The sequence below is a fragment of the Excalfactoria chinensis genome, chromosome 6 (assembly GCF_039878825.1).
Source record: "Excalfactoria chinensis isolate bCotChi1 chromosome 6, bCotChi1.hap2, whole genome shotgun sequence".
In the NCBI taxonomy this organism is placed as follows: Eukaryota; Metazoa; Chordata; class Aves; order Galliformes; family Phasianidae; genus Excalfactoria; species Excalfactoria chinensis.
Genome location: NC_092830.1, coordinates 25,036,290 through 25,053,129, shown reverse-complemented (window position 1 = coordinate 25,053,129; position 16,840 = coordinate 25,036,290). Strand labels below are relative to the sequence as shown.

General features: G+C 44.4%; 1 protein-coding gene across 6 annotated transcripts in view; it reads right to left on the bottom strand.

Moving 5' to 3' along the window:
- Positions 1-16,840, bottom strand: part of ENTPD1 (ectonucleoside triphosphate diphosphohydrolase 1) — a 48,616-nt gene that overhangs the window by 15,587 nt on the left and 16,189 nt on the right. For 2 of the 6 annotated variants that reach the window (XM_072340550.1, XM_072340549.1), the window contains exon 2: positions 14,367-14,432. In XM_072340550.1, coding sequence (XP_072196651.1) covers positions 14,367-14,427 — 61 coding nt within the window. In that variant the 5' untranslated portion in view covers positions 14,428-14,432. Of the gene's footprint in view, positions 1-2,352; positions 2,428-13,652; positions 13,943-14,092; positions 14,303-14,366; positions 14,433-14,808; positions 14,885-16,840 lie in introns of those variants that run through there. The other 4 variants (XM_072340551.1, XM_072340552.1, XM_072340553.1 and 1 more) reach the window with 4 other exon arrangements.

The window sequence follows — 16,840 nt, the reverse complement described above, 5'->3', positions numbered from 1 at the left end:
GGAGCCATGTCAGGGAGTTAAGGACAGCAAGCCCTGCTGACAAAAATCCTTTTGCCCTCCACACAAAGCATGTCCCTGGCAGAGGTCTTCCCACTGCAGCACATGCACAGCACAGCCTGCATGCAGCTTCACAGCCCTGCTCCCTGCCATTATACCCCAGCGCCACCAACACTTCCACAACTCTTTTCATTAAGTCATCTCTCTGTGGGAAAGCATTCTGCTGGCTTGCATCCCAGCAGCTAGACAGAGATACTCAATATTCTCCAATACAACCAACAAGTGGCAAGATACTGCTGACACAATGACCTTTAGACAGTTAATTCCCACATTTATGTGATGTTTTATTAGGCTTCCAAGTCTGGACCATCTTTATGAACTTTTCTTTAGTATTCATACATCAAAGAGGTTTTCAAATAAGAAGAAACAACTGTTAGCAGTTACATCAGTCCTTACCAGATGACTTCTGGCATTAATTTATGTTACCAGCCCATTAAAGCTATAATTTAACTAGAGAAGAGCTATTGTCATTACCCACAAAGCTTGAAGTTTCATCAGAAAATATCCTGTGAATTCAAGCTTATCACACAAGTTATTACTCAAATACACTTGGCCATCTCATTATATAAAGGCATCTATTTTCCTTACAGGAAACAAAGCAGGCTCAAGCACTAGCATCCTTCAGTTTTGTTTCCATTGGTAGTTCCAACATACTGACTTGCAGTGGGCCAGTGTTACTGCTAGGCATCTTTTTGTGCTCAGTGCCCTTCAACACTAAGCTGTTCTTAAGTGTCTGGCCATATTTTCTTCTTTCGCTTCTTTTGACTATCATCTACATTTTCTGAGTTTGAATTTGCCTTGATTGCAAACAGCTTCACCACCTCCAACCCCCCTCGCCCCCCAACATATCTTTCTCACTGATGCTATTTTCTTAAAATAGCATAACTGTTAAATTAAGGCTTCTGGGGAATAGAATAAGTTATTAGGCTGTTTCTGATTTGAATTCCCTTTGGTTATTTTAAATATTCAGTTGATTCAGCTCAAGTATTTTGACTTTGGGAAACTGCTTTAAATTGATGCTAGACGTTATTCATTAGTACAGAATAAATACTTGCTTAATAATACTCAATCCTCAGAGCAATGCTTCCTCCTCTATCGGGATTAAGGCGTATTTTTCTCTTTGGTTGATAGTTTCCAGATCAGCCCCACACAGTTATCACTTACAAGTGTTTAACTGTTGGTGGCAAAGTGGTGGGGCCACCACCTTAATAGGCAGATTGGTGATTGGAGGCACATCGCCCACCCAGCACATCTCCCCTCCCCAAGCTCCATCAGCCTCTCTTCATCAGGACAATGCAGAAGTTGCCATGACAAAAGAAAGGAAGCAGCCTTGAAGTGTTTCCCACCCCAAAACCCACACTTGGGTGAGAAAGTTCAGAAGCTTCCTAGAGAACGAAGTCTCAAGCACTGCAAATACTGCTAAACCCCACTGGATTATGGTAGAGAAACAACCATAGAGAGAATACGTCCAAACCTCTCAGTACCCACAGCGTGCTCTGCACCTTACCAAGTGTCAAAATACACCATCCCAGTAGTTACCAGTTTCCTCATTTTCCCTCTCCACCAACAACCACTCCCACCTCGCAGGGTTGAGGCTGCATCTCAGGGACATTTTTCTTCAAGTCACAGATTCCTGGGATTGCTTTGCACATCAAGCACCACTACCGCTTTTCAGGGGCTTACTTCCCCAGTTTCCAAAACAGTAGCATAGCACCCGGAGTGCCACATGCACTCAGACCAAGTGGCTGCCAGAGGAAAAGCAGAGCTTCCCGAGCATTTCTGCACAGCAAAACAAGCAGATTTTCTCCTAAAGTTTCACTTCCCACTCAGGACCAAAAGCCGTTGGGGACTGGCTGCGGAAGCACAAACAAGGCTCCAGATTGATACAGTGTGAGCAGAGCTGCTGGCAAAGGCAATTTATGATGAGGCTGCACAGGTAGAAGGATGGGTGCAGCTCACCTGTGCATGGGATTTTGCCTGTACCTGGATCTCACCAGTCCTTGCAAGTATGATTTCCTGCACTCGTGTTTCTTCTTTTACAGGAGCATGTCTCAGGCCTGCAAGATACCCAGTGACCTTTTCCTACCCTAACATGCATATCACCCACTTGCAGCAGAGAAATCGTTAGTAACTTTCCCTTCGTAATTGCCTTTGCAATAGCAGATGAAGTGAGAGGTGCCTTGCTACCAAGGCAGGGCAGCAGCCGTCATGTATTCTTTCAGTAAGTAAAGGTTAAGGTTGCATACATAAAAGAGACTGCTTGCTAGTTAATAGTTTTCAGCTTTTCCCACTTACCTCCAGCTGTCAGCACTGCTATCTCCTTTCTTCATGGCAGAGCACAACGCTGGGAACAGCTGGGGATAGTTTTTGTTTCCTGTTGAGGAATGTCTCCACAGCTCAGCCTTAGTGGAAAAATATACTGATTTCTCAGAGGTCAGCTTTAATAACTAAGATTCCCACAAACCATTGGGAGAATTCAGCTCATGATATCTGGCATGAATATCATGCTCTGTTCCTCATGCTGCTACTATTTCCATTTCAAATAGCAGGAAACAAATTACCCTGTGGTATTTTTAGGGATAACCAACGGGAAGAAAACAGAGGACCAAAGCCTATTGTGGGGCACAGAAAAATGTCTGAATGTAAAAAAAAAATAAATAAAAATAAAATTAATAATCAAAGCTTCAGGGTTTCAAAAGCAGATTTGAGAGACATTAAGAGTTAAATATGGACCTAAATTTTCATGGTTAGAAGCTTTGCACTTTGCAGTGCTTGGAGCCTCATGGAACACAACAGCAAAGGAGTTTTGCCAGATGAATGATCTGTGACAGGAGATTAGAGGTTTCCAAAGTTCAGATTATTTATTACCAGGATATACAGTGAATCTTGGGGAGAATCTGGCTCAGGAAAGGAAATCCATTTATAATCAAGCCATAGTCTGGGTTTCAATTTGCACGTCTTCCTCATTTCATTCCTTATTGTTGTCTAAAACAGTTCAAAATACAGGCACAAAATGCTTTGGATAAGGCAGTGTGGACACACAGCACTGATAAGGAGGGGGTGTTGTTGTAAGAGCACATCCCCAGGACAGGTCTTGTCTGCATGCTGCCTGTTGGGGCTGCACTGGAGGCGTTAAACCAGAATCTTTGCTGGGTGATGCTGGCAAAGCCTGCCCCAGGGGAGAGGCTTCTTACCTCATATCTCCTGCAGGAACACAGGAGTTATAAAAGACTATTTATTAACAGCTCTGGGACAAAAGAGCAAGAAAGAAAACAAAATCATTTATAAATCAGCTGAGGAGCAAACTCGTGACTTTAAATGTCCCATTCGTAATTCCTTAAGTGTGGCCTGGAGCTGCCTTGGCTTCACTCCTTTGGTTGCTGAATCAGTATATCAGCTCTACTGGTGCAGTAAATAGCCAGATAAGGACAGAAGAGCTCAAAAGGAGAAAGCCCTAACTTACACCGTGACGAGATTTGTCTTGGCTTCCACTCCCATTTGGGAAAACTGATAGCAGTCAACTTTCTCACCGCTAAATACCAAGCAGTGACTCACATCTACATCCTGCAATCTGGGACGTTTGCTTTCCTCTGGGACAAGGTAGAAATAGGATGGAGAGAGAAAACTCATGCAAGAGCCGTCTCAAACAATACTATTCAGTACTTGTTGATCTTTCAGATTGTCCTGAACACTTTAGCAGACTTTCTTCTTTGATAACATTTTTCAAGTGGAAAGAAGAATAACAAAACACTGTTATGTTCAGGAGTCACCCATAGCAGAGAAAAGAGGAGCTGAAGTTTCCAGAAATTATCAGTACAAATTCTCCAGAACAGATACATAATATACCTTTTTTAACATTTATTTTTAAATTAAATCTAGCTGGGATAGGATTTCTACCATGTGATGAAAGCCACGTAAAAGCAGAAGGCAATATATGAAGGTGACAGGATACCCCCCAAAAAAACAGCATCAAAACCATCCCTATGACACCCATTCAGAAAGTTCCCAGCTGTGGGCTACCACTTGCTCACCCTTTATACAAGCACACCAGAAACCGACTTGGTTCGTGTAGAAATGGTGAAGGCAAACCTCTCTCAAGATGTTTCAGCTTTGCTCTTTCCATTACTGAAAATCTCTAGCATCTTTCCTTGCCCTCCTATTCTGTCCAATATTTCTGCCAAATAATTTACATCAGTTTCTCTCAGCCCAATAAGGGCGTGAGTTCATTTCTGAACCACTGATCATGTTGAGACAAACTTATTAAACTCTCCTGACTTTACTCAAAGTGACATCATAAACAAGTTATAAACAAACTAAAGTTTCACATCTTTTTCTCATTTAAGTACGGAGCAGTTCTTAACAGAGCTATGGTACAGGAGATTAATGTAGGAAAAGCACAAGTTTTCACAGAACAGAAAGAGGATGCGTGTTTTACAAAATCTTTTCATTCTCACTCATTCCCTCCTCTGCGCTTGGTTACCTTGTGCTCACAATTCAAGGTCTAGCAAAACTCCACACAACAGTGGACCAGGGTTCATAGGTGCCAAGTGTCCTCACTTCATCCTTTGGGTTCTTCCTCAATGGCACTGACACCCTTTTGGGCAGGTCTTTTGCCATCTTTAGGAGTTAACACTCACTGCAGTGTAATCTTTTTGCCTCAGGATCTTGCTAACTTCAACCCCAAGAGCCCTAGGACTCTGCTTATCCTCATTCTAATTATCTTTAATGCCTACAGTCTGACATTCTACTGGAAGAGAAAGAGGTGCATATGGGACGTGCTGCAACCTTGCTGCCATCTTGTTATTGGAGACAGGTTTTATTCTGAGGAGCCATCCATGCAAAGCCCTTATCAGCACACAAGGCCTCCAGCTGACAAATTTGCGATGGGCCCTTATCAGGGTGCAGGCCGTGGGGCTTGTCACAAAGACCAGCTTTGCCAATATTTACCCAGCTTTACTGCACTTGGTCACAGCCAGGGTTATCAGTACACACCATGCTTTTAGCCCTTGCTATTGCTTCATTCAGCCCTGTAATACACATATGTTATGCTTTGATCGGAACTGTTTGTCTTTTTTGCTTCTTCACCTGCACGCCTGCCTTCTGCATGTTGTGCTGGGACCAGCGCTTTACCACAGGCCGTCCCTGTGGCTGTGAAAAAGGTCTGTTTGGTTAGGTCTTGGGGACCCCAATAAGAGCACAACAGAAAGAGGCAGATCTCCAAGGCAGCCAGTTAGGGCTGTGCTCAGCACACATCTGTACTCAGGTGTGGTTTGTCTCCTGTCCGGAGCACCCAGAGTGGCAGAAACAATGCAGCCTATCCCTGGGTGTGTTACTACCACTCAGCATAAGGGATTTTAAAACACTGCACCAGATGTCTCATTGGCAATGCTGGAGCTTCACACAGTGAGCAGCTCCCTGTGATGGTGCTGGGTGACACTGCGTTACTTCTGTAGCTCAGGCCTGGCAGTATTCTCACACCAAGCTGACACAGCACACATGGCACGAACATCAGCCTCCTCCATAAAGCTCCTGGTGAGACAGGAAAGTTGCAGTTACTCTGTAGCAGGATCTCAGTACTTACAAGGAGGCCTTTGTGTGCAGACTTTTTCCCATGCTCATGTCACAGCCTTCTCTCAGCAGATCGACAGATAATGCTGGAGCCAGCCATCATTTTGCTGTCTGCTGAGGCTCAGCCTTCCCCTAATAACAAACCAAGGCTCCAGCATGCTTCCTCCCACTGAAGTAGAGATCCCAGGGTCTAAGGCAGCAGCAGCACACGCTTCAGCTACACCTACTCTAAAATTTATCTTCCACAGCTTTGGTGTGTTCTCTCTTGTTTATGCCAGATTAATAGCAAGTAGGGCATTATTGACCTAATAAAGTACACGCACATGACTCATACTATAAGACCTATGTAGTTCTGCTGTTACTTTAAAAGTGTGGGAAAAATGAGAAATGTCATTGAGGCTAGAAGAAACATGAAGAAAAACGGAGGCAGCAGAGCCCAACTGCAGGAAAGAATTACTCCTGGATTTATTCCTCGCAGTCCAGCTTCAGGGATGGAGGTGGGAGAAGCCAGAGTAAAAGAGTCATTTCATACTTTACATTGGCGTTATGGACAACCTTACAGCAGTGCTGCTGCATTTCATGTAATCTCTGTGAAATGCCAGCAAACCTAAGACTTACTGTTGCACCACAACAAAGGTTCCTGAGATGTGGTTTGCAACGTACGACAATGTACATTTATGGTTGCAGTCTCTTGAGAAGTAAATGCATAGAAAAGCCTCTCCAAGGTCCTTATTTACAGAATGTATCTATTCCTAGCAAGGCTGACAGGATCCAGTTTGTAATCTTACAGCAACACAAAGAAGCCCTCTAATTGGTGGAGAAATTACTGGTCTCTGGAGCTGAGACACTTTGTAACCTAAAAAGCTACAGTAAAATTACTGTGCTTTACAAGAAGTTCACAGCACGGGGCCAGGTTCTGTTGCAAACTGGCTATTTTTAAGATAAAGTACAAAAGCTTTGTTTCACAGTTGGCTTAACTCATCTGCGAGCTCTGCCACCGAAAAGAAAAGAAGAGAAAGGGAGAGAAGAGAAGAGAAGAGAAGAGAAGAGAAAAGAAAAGAAAAGAAAAGAAAAGAAAAGAAAAGAAAAGAAAAGAAAAGAAAAGAAAAGAAAAGAAAAGAAAAGAAAAGAAAAGAAAAGAAAAGAAAAGAAAAGAAAAGAAAAGAAAAGAAAAGAAAAGAAAAGAAAAAGAAACTGTTCTGCCTCTCTCTGTCTTCTGCTGTTGTTATACCCTGCACTTCTACACGTGCAGACAAAAATATTCCACCTAGCTGCTCTTCAGATAGGCCCTGTTCTCTGGTCAGGCTGTTGCAGCCACATGAGTACTAACCAAGTCACAAGAGAAGCGTGGGAAAGGAGCAGTGTTCTTACTGCCCTGCTCAACAGGCTGGGTTGATAGCTTAACTCAGCTCCATGTGTTAAACTGTGTGATTTACTTCTCTTCGAACTTCTGATTCATTTCAAAATAAGACCTGACTTCTCTCTGGCTAATGAAAGAAGAACTTCCAAACAACACTACTGGAACTTTTTTTGGTTTCGCCTTGTGATTTCCATGCCTTTCTGTCACAACAGTATTTCCAAGTCTTGTAAACAAAACACAACCATTTGCTTTACTAGATTATAGTTTCTTTGAGCTTCAGCTGGTTTTGTATCTTCTGCTCTCAGACAAAGCTAACAGACAGTAAGTTTCCTACAGTTTCAGGAAGGCAAGGCTAAATAGAAGCTGCAGATCAACTTATTGGGCACATTTAACTCAAGGCAAACTTTCTGAAAAGCACTCCCCACACTGCTGGAACCAGCAGCTAAAATTTGAACTTGGCCAAGGGCAGATATCTTCCCTTAAGAGCTGACACTTGGGCAAAAAGCTGGTAGGAGGGAGGGACAGTTTTCAGCTGGGAAGCAAACCTCACTGTTAACCTGCTCCCACTTCCAAACTGTGCTCCATGTGACTGCTCTCGGCTTTGCCAAGCATCATGAGCATCTTCATCTCATCAGCCAAATTGCAGAGACTCCAAATTCTCTGTTCCTCAGTTTTGGAGGTCTTTCTCCTTCTCACCACAGCCCAGGGAGGAGCAGGCAGAGGCTGCAGACACCCTTGCCCTCAGCTGCAGTCATTTAGTTAATATATAGAAACCACAACAGTTCTCTGAGCAGAATGTGAAAACACTGTGAACTGAAGAACAGAAGTGGTTCATACATCCTCAGCTGCTGAGTCACCTTTTCCAGGCAGCAAGCAAAGCTCAGAGGCCAGTTCTTATTTGAGCTCTGTCTGACAGATTGCAGGCAGATAGATAGTGAAAAAAAAAAAAAAAAAAAAGAGTTTCATTCCTTTGTAAAATGAGGCCCATTTTTCCTCCTTCCCTTTCCCCAAGCACAATTCAGCACTCCCCACCTTGCATGGTTAGGGGGAGAGTCCTCAGGAGACTCAGAAGCAGAGGAAGCACACATAACAAGCAAAGAGACATTAACTTCTATTTGTGCAAATTAAAAATGCTTTAGGAAAGGTTTAGGTGTCAGCCAGTAGACCATTCACCCACTATGAGGGTTATTTCAATGAGCAGTAGCAACATAGCCTACAGCTAAACAAAAGCCACAAGGAGCAGGGGACAGTGAAGTGTAGATGTGCATACATCTCCTGCCAGAGACTTAATCACTGCCTACACAATACATCTACATTACAAAAGGAATCTGAAGGCAGACGGGGAAGCAAAGATACAGGTGCTCCCGAGAAGCTCTTCCCAAGCTGGAAGGAACTAGCAGAATCCCAAAAGCATTCATGCAAGAGTTAGAGTAGGTGGCAGATACAACCTCCAGCATTGCTGGGGTGGTGGAGCGCTGCACACAGCGACCAGTAACTTGCTTGCATTGCCCTCGGGCAGGGAGAGCAGCAGCTTACAGCCAGCACAGCAAGGGGCAGAGGGATGTCAAGCAGGAAAGGAGACAGGGCCCACAGAGGAGGCTGGGAAGATGATTTTTTCCAGCCAAATTTGGGGCAGGGTGGCAAGTGCACAAGAGGACACGAGTAGATGAATTTGCACAGCGTGCACTTAGCCGACTTTGTTCATTTCCATCTGGTCTCTCACACTTTTCCCCTTAACTCATTTCTTAGTTTGTACTGCTAATGCAGTACTGCTTCAGAGCACAGGGCTGGTTTTGTGTCACACCTCGCCTTGCAGTGAAACCCCCACAATAGCTTTGATCCGAGTGACTCTCAACCTTACCTCCTCCCTTCCTCCTGTTCTCTCACTTGTGCTGGTGTTGGCATCCAAGCCAGATAAGCTGAAAATTATTTCAGGGGAAAAGAAACAACAACAACAAAAACTACAACAGCAACTAAAAAAACCTGACCAAGGCTAGGTCCAAGGACAAGCCCCTCTTTCATCTCTGAAGCATAGACTTATGTCCAACTAAACTGACATCAGAAGCACAGCTTCCCCATGCAAACATATTGGAAGTGCCTGCCATAACACTTCAGCTGTGCTCAGGGAAGTTTCTGCCAAGCTGAGAGAGAAAGACAATTCTCACACTCACCTCACAAAAAGGTATGTAAACACAATTTAAGAAATGGTTCCATCTAACTCATCTTCCACAAAATCAGCTGGGATGTTTCTCTTGTGAATATAATCCAGAATTTTACAATTGTAGTTTGATTGCTTTCAAGCAATGATAATCCTTTGTAGATTGCCAACCAATGTTATCTCAGCATCATTTAGTTTGCCCTCAAATTCAGCCTAACCTTCTTGCCTCAGCAACATCCTAGCCCCCTTGAGCATGTAGAACTGAAAGAACCTGGCTTCTATCTCAAGCTGCTTCAAGACAGATTCAGCTCAGCAGTACACAGCCAGTGAGCACAAGATGTTTGTAAAAAGGGAATGTTAACTGCAAAGTTGGGTTCACTTGTTGTTCTCAAACCAGCAGGTGCTAAAGGTACGTAGATGTCCTGGGAAAAGAAAGAATGTGACCAAACTTGGTAATTTTAGACAACATTAACCCAGTTAAACAACTTAGGAAAGGCCAAAGACTGTCACTTACAGCTTTTGTAACCTTCCCCTTTTCAGTTCTCCAGTCTCTTAAATTTATTCTTCAAAAATTCTTTGAACATTTTCTACATGTTTCTGGTAAACACAGCTGAAGCGGTAAACACAGGTTTGCTTGGCCACAGGAAGGTTGCCTACAGAACAGCTTTTTCCTGCCTACCTTGCAATGTGGCCATGCATACAATAAAGTAAATAAACTTCAAGTTAGGACTATCACGTACACATATGTATGTATACCCACATGCCTTTGCATTTTTTTTTTTTTTTTTTTTTTTTTTTTTCCGAAGCAAATTTGCCTGGAAATCTTTCTAGTCCATTCAGTACTTGAATGTCCAGCTTTCTTCCCGAAGTTACATTAGCTGTGCTTTTACAAGCTGGCTTGAAGCCTATTATTTGCTCTTTATGTTTCCAACCACTCTTGGCTTCCTTAGACTTTTTCCTCTGACTTAATTGGTATTTGTACTGCTCCTCCTAGCACTGACAAACTCCATCTGTAAATCAGAATGATTTTTTAAATGTTTTTCAGATCATTATTGAAAATATCTAATGCCATTAGACCTGTTGCAGAATACCGCTGGAAACACAGCTGTTGAATCATGATTTCCTTTGATAACTATTTTTGAGGTTTGTTGTTAACCAGGCTTTAATCCATTAGTTCATTCTTTCCTGGAGAATCACAAGGACACTTTTGTAATCAGAAATAAATAAATAAATAAATCAGAAATGCATCTACTGCTGTGGAGGCAGGTTCCTATTGACTATTTGCAATCACGTTTGCTGTCTCTGAAAAATAAAACAATTGCAAATAATTAATTGGAAAATAGATCAGATAAAGAACCACTCGCCTTCTTAGCTCTATACTCACCTACCCTGTGGCTACCGAATGCCAGACAGGAAAACTTATTCTTCTATTTCCCCTCCTGTGACTTGGTTTCCAACCATTTGGGAAGTCAGGCCTTAGAAATTCTCTTAACTTACAGCCTGGATTTATTTAATATTCTCTTGATTTTTAAGAATATTTTTTCCTAAAAATTTTGTAAGCCTCCAACCTCAATTGAAGAAATTCTGAAGAGGATGCTAATAGCAACAATATATATAAGACAAAATGGAGTCTGTTTTTTCCAAATGAGAATCATGCCAGGCTCGTTTGATATCTATTTCCTAAGTCAGCTGGCTTCGTACAGAAAAAAAGACTTCAAGAAAGCAACGGTCTTGGAGTACTTTGGTACTTGCAAGAGCACTTCATAGTGCTTTCCTCTTTGTAAACAGATTCCCCGGCCATTGAGTTTCAAACCAATGGGAACACAATCCTGCTGTACCCTCTCAAAGGCTGGACTATCTCCATTCTAGGACACAGATTAATATCCTTGCTTGAAGGAACCACACAAACTTACAAGTTTGCTTCCATCTGGGATGAGCAATTTCCTATCTGGTGCTTTAGTTCCTGTTATTTTTGCCAGCACTACCCATTTCTACAACAACATTATTCTGAAAGCTATTCTGGGAAGTTACATACTCTGTAACCCACCATTAAGATGTGGCCAGACTGGAGGCTTCTCCAACAGCTTACCACTGATAATAAAATAAATTGATAACAGTTCCCTAGGATATTGGTTCAACAGCATCTTTTCTATTGTCAGTGATTTCACTAATGCTTGTTGACAATTAGCATCGCTGAGTAAAGATATTCTAACCAATTGGTGCATTTAATCTCAAATTGTTATAGAACATTATTTCCCCCACAAATTTTAACCTAACAAAACAAGCAACTTAGTTATAATACTACATTAGATGTTCCTATATACCAGAATTCATCCCCCTTCCAAATGTGGAAAAACATTTAACTGAACTTTACCAGCCTTCTTTTTTCCCCTGAATCATCTTTACAGTCTTACTCTTTCTACTTCCAAAATGATTATGCAGTTGCTAGATATACATTATTTTGTTTCTACAACACAGAACACTTCCTTTGAATTGTGCTGGTTCCTACTAACTTAATGAAGAGAAAGTGAAGATGTCAGGGAAAAATCTGATCTCCCACAATTCACAGCCAGTGTGCAGTATTGTGTGTCCTCCATTTCCTCTCTTCACTTTATATTTACTTGTTTTCAGTTTGCTTCCTTCACTGCCCCCAAGGAGCTAGCCAAACTCATTCTCATTTTGTTTCTGGAGTGCTATCCAGTTCATATTCTTTGAACCTGCAGCCATTATTGACATTCCTGTACATTCTTTCCCTCAGCTCTTACTTTACACTGCTCCACGCTGGAACAATCATTGGTCTATAGAGAGCAGCCATCTGACAGCAGCGATTAAGTCATCATCTATATACGAGGACTATTCCGAAAGTAATGCTTCCTATTACATTGGCCCACCACATCAGAGGTGGATGTTGGTGGTATGGCAGTAGAGGGTGAAACTTCTCACCAATGTTCTGTTACATGCTGTTGTGACAGATGGCAGCAGAAGGGCAGCCTGACACAATGGTGTCTGACATAGAGATACGTACAAAGCAAAGGTGTGGAATTGAATTCCACGCAGAAAAAATGGCACCCATTGATGTTCACTGACCATTGCTGAGCAGTTATGGAGGTCAAATGGTGGATGTGAGCACAGTGAGGTGGTGGAAGGTGTGTTTCAGCAGTGGTGACAGACAGCAAGGTGAAAGACAAGCCATGTTCCAGATGGCTGTGCAGGTGTTTACTAGCCTGGCATGCAGACTATCAGTCATGGCTGGCTGCATTGCTAATGTTGGTGACTATGTTGCAAATTAGTGCTTTTAGATGAACATCTGCTTTGTCAATTAGTGTTATTCTGTTCTTTGTATCTGTTGTAGTTTCCATGGAAATAAATAGGAGGCATTATTTTTGGAACAATTTCAGTAGAACTCTAAAACAGAGTTACTACCTCTTGCTCAGTTCAGCACCTTCTATGCCAGATTCTACTAATTTTAGAGGATTGACTGAACTTCACCACTGCCTGCATGATATCAGTATCATATTTTCCCCAGGCCGAAGGTCCCTACAGTAACATTTGTTTATTTATTGACTGTCACTTTGTGTACAAGAAGTTATTCATGCTGATCACTGATAACAACCCATTGCTCTGTAGTACCCCAAGGAGAATTTCATCCTTGGCCATGCAAGCATATGGACCCACATTTTACTATATTAAACATACGGTTTCCTTCAGATGGGGAGTAGCGATTCAAGCCTGTTACAGTTCCTATAGACAAAACAGGCAGAAAACAGGTCTACCTTCACTCCTGACTACAGAAATTAATGAGCAAACATCCCACTTCCACTAGCCTATGCTTTATAACTTGAAGTCCATTAGACTGAGGAAACGCTTCTTCCACTCAAAAACCACTAATTGTGTTCTGTGACATTCAAAACATGAAGAAGACTAGTTGGCCTTTTTATTTATTCTAAGAAAAACTGAATGATCTTTTGATTCCCTGCTGTAACACTGACAGCCGTCTGGCCAAGAAGCTATCAAAATAGTGCAAACTGTTGCCCCTAAGCATCTCACTCAGCTCAGTGGCTAAGTTTCTGTCCAGATCCTTTTCTGTTTGCTACTTGCCTGCATGTCTGTGCTCCGGCTTTGTTTTAAAAGCCCCACACAAAGAGCCCCATGCTGTCAGCAGTACAGAAAGACAGCCCGTGCTGCAGAAGTTGCTGTAAATACTGTAAGCCACCCAGACAGACAAAAGCAGATTTTAAGCTAGAAAACGTTTCTGCCAAACGTTAAGTGCCACTAACGCTGCTATGCTTCATGCTACGTGCAGCAAATCGGCTGACTACAAAAGGCAAGCCCTGGGACAAGAGCTCAAATCAATAACTATGCAATAAGCATCTTCAGCTAACTGCTGCCTCGGGCTGCAGTAAGGCAGAAGGCATCTCGGAGGGGAATCCTCCTCTTCCTCCCTCTCCCGAGCCGGTTCTCGCTCCGAGTCCGAGCCCAGAGAACCCCCAACACAGCGATTCTCCCCACCTCAGAGCTAGCGCTTTCCACCACCTTTTGGCTCTTTCTGGCTTCCAGCGCCCTTCCCCGCGCCGCGGAGCTCGCCGCGATCAGCGCCGGGCTGCACCAGGGAGCCCCCGCCGGCCCCGCCGCCTCTTCCCCCGCAGCGCCAGGAAGGGAATCCTCCGCACTGACGGAGCCAAACTTCTGCAAAGCGCAGGCACGCGCCGCTTGGCTACGGCGCCGGGGGTCCCCCGCCCGCCTACGGCCAGCCCGGAGGACCCCGCTCAGCCTCCGGGGCAGGAGAGAGGAAGGGAGAGAAGGGAGGCAGGCGCCGCAGCTCGCTCTCGGCTGGCAAACGTACGCGAGCTCCTTGGAACGTGAACAGCCTCCTCCAGCGCGATGCCGGCACGGAGCCGCCTGTCCCCCGCAGCGCCGCTTCCAGCGCCCACGGGGCGCTTCGTCCTTACCCTTTGGCTCGTCCATCAGCGCCGGTGCTCGTTCCCTCCTCCCCGTTTTTCTCTCTCCCTCTTTCTTTCTCAGCCTCTACCGGCTCTGAGCCGCCTTAGCGAGAGGTGCTCATGTGAAAATGGGCGCTACAGTGGTCCATAGCAGTGGGAGGGGTTAGTTTACACGGCTCAATCTCTCTGACTCGGAGGCTGATCTCCGGCTCTCCCCACAGCTGGGGTTACCTCGGAGCCGCCTCGCTGCTGCGGGGTCCCCCGCCGGTCAGAGGGTGCCTACCTGCGGGGGCTGCGCTCTGAAGCAGGATCGCATCGCTGGCTCCGAGAGGAGGCGAGGTCATTTTGGCTGCAGAGAGAAAGCGTTTTGTCAGTTTTTCAGGTCATGGAGCACTGAGCAGGTTTTGCTTCGTAGTTGTTAGGTGCACAGAGAGAACTGTCCTGGGCCAATAGACCCATTTTTGTGCGTGAGCTCACAGGAAAAGGAGATTTGCAATAGTTCCTAGTTACCTGCTGTGCCTGCCCCTCAGAATGAGCTCACGCCTTTGTGCATGGCCTGGGGAGCTTCAGGAAGAAGCCAGTTGTCAATAACCAGCTGGGAAACTTCAACGGACCCCAGCGATCTGCTGCCCACCTCCCACCCAAATGAAAAACATGGGCTGGCACCAGATGGTCTCAGCAACCCCTTTAGCCCCTCATATTCAGGCCCTTTCCTGACAACCCACCTTGGGTCCCCAATCTCTGTGTTGGGCCTAACAGCCCCCATGTCAAAGGGAGTTGCCCAGCTCTTGGCTTCCCCTGCTTTTTCACTTCCTTCTCAAGGAACAGCAGCTCCCCAGGGCTCTTCCTGTCCTTGCGTGTTTCCTTGCTGACCACTCAGAGGGTAAGGGCACAGTCCACCACTACACTGTGCCTGTATTGGCTCCTGCTACTCTGGGGCATCGCTTTGAACAAATCTCCTTCCTGCTCCCTGGCCACGTCATATGGATATGCTGCCCTGCTCACCACCAGCTTCTAGAGAGCTTCTGAGAGGAGAGACAGGAGGAGATGGGCCCTGCAGGCTGCTGCTGGGGGCTGGAGAGCCATGGATGGGCACAGACCTTCACAGCCCCCCCCAGTCCTCCTGCCTTTGGGCAGCCTTCTGACTGCAGGCCACAAGCTAGTAGTAAGGAACAGCAGGCTCTGTGCCAGTCATTTTCATTAAGGAAACAAAACGAGAGAAGAAAGCAGCCCTAGAGTCAGGCATTTGTGCTCAGATAAGTTTCGCAGACAGCGTGAGGAGGAAGCTTGAAAACAGAAATAAAAAAGAGGAAACCGAGAGATCAGGATGTAATTTCCACACATCTTGAGCAGGGGTTAAGTATAGCAAAGCAAGAGATGAGTGCCACACTTCTGTTCCTTTGTCATAAAACAAGTATCCTATGCAATTCTGGAGGAACGAAACACATCTTAAATAGCCATCTTCTTTCCAAACACAGTAAGAGCTTAGTCTCACTCATACAAGAGTATGTATCTAAAAACACTGAATATCTTCATAGATGTCTCAAGTTTGCTGTTTTAAAGATGAGCTATGCTGCCTTTGGGACTCAGAAGGAGCAAAAGTGAGCTCTGGGACATACTGGCTCAGTTTCCAGCAGGAAACAGAAGAAACTATCTCTAACACTGTAATCCCATTTTGGGATGGGGGAACAACACAACCATAGGAAAGAAAAATCAGGGGGCTGGGAACAGATGTGCTGGCATTAGAAAGACAAGTAGCTTGTTTCTGCAGGAAGAACTGTTATGAAAACATCTAAAATACTTCAGGCCATCCCATCACCACTCAAGAACAGCACTGCAGTCCTTGTGCTTGTTTGCTTAGCCCTGGAGTATGTATTTAGATGACAACGTCCGAATGTTTTAGGAAGAGAGGAATGGCAGCTTCAAGGAAAACTGTGTAAACATTGGCCTTAATGGAGTTTGGCTAAACACTCCCCAGCTTTCCCAGGCTTCTAGTGTTGGTGTGCTGGTTCAACACAGCGCCAGCAGCTAAAGCAGCAGCCCTAGGAAGGAACACAGCAGGTACACAGCCCTCCCCCCAGTATCTGTGTGTCAGACTGATAAGTAGTAAAGGTCTCCAGAAATAAAGGACTGCTTTAAATTGCTGGGAACAGAGGGAGCAGAATTCCTTACAAAGGGAGGCCATTTTGAGTGATTCAGGTGGCTTCCATTTAAAAAGAAAGGCAGAGAAGAGGGAGAGAAAGGCAAATTACCAAAAACACTTTATGTGCCAAAAGGTATGTTCCTCCCTGCCCCCCTCTGCCTTGAGACTTCTTGGCACACACATCCCATGTTGCAATGACCCCAGACACGACAGTTTTCACAACACATAGACCAAGTCCTCCTCACATCTCCAGGTTCCTTGGCAATAGGCGATGTCTGACTGCTTAATTTGGATAGCCCAAATATCTCCTTTGTGAAGAGCTCATTTCTTGGATGACTTCTGAAGAAACAGACAAGTAAGCAACAAGCTCTATGATATGTCACTATCCGCATTCAAATTTATTCTTAAAGAATGGAGTCATTGGAGAAAGGAAAAAATATTTTTGTAATTTAAGTAAGAAGATAACGTGATCTTCACCTACAAGCTTCTCAGCACTAAGTTTATGAAATGCATTATCTATAAGGATGATGTGTCTTTCTTTACTGTAGTTCCTTGTCTCAGTTTAAATACCTCTAATCATCTTCTCAGAGGCTATCACTGTGCTGTCACCTATA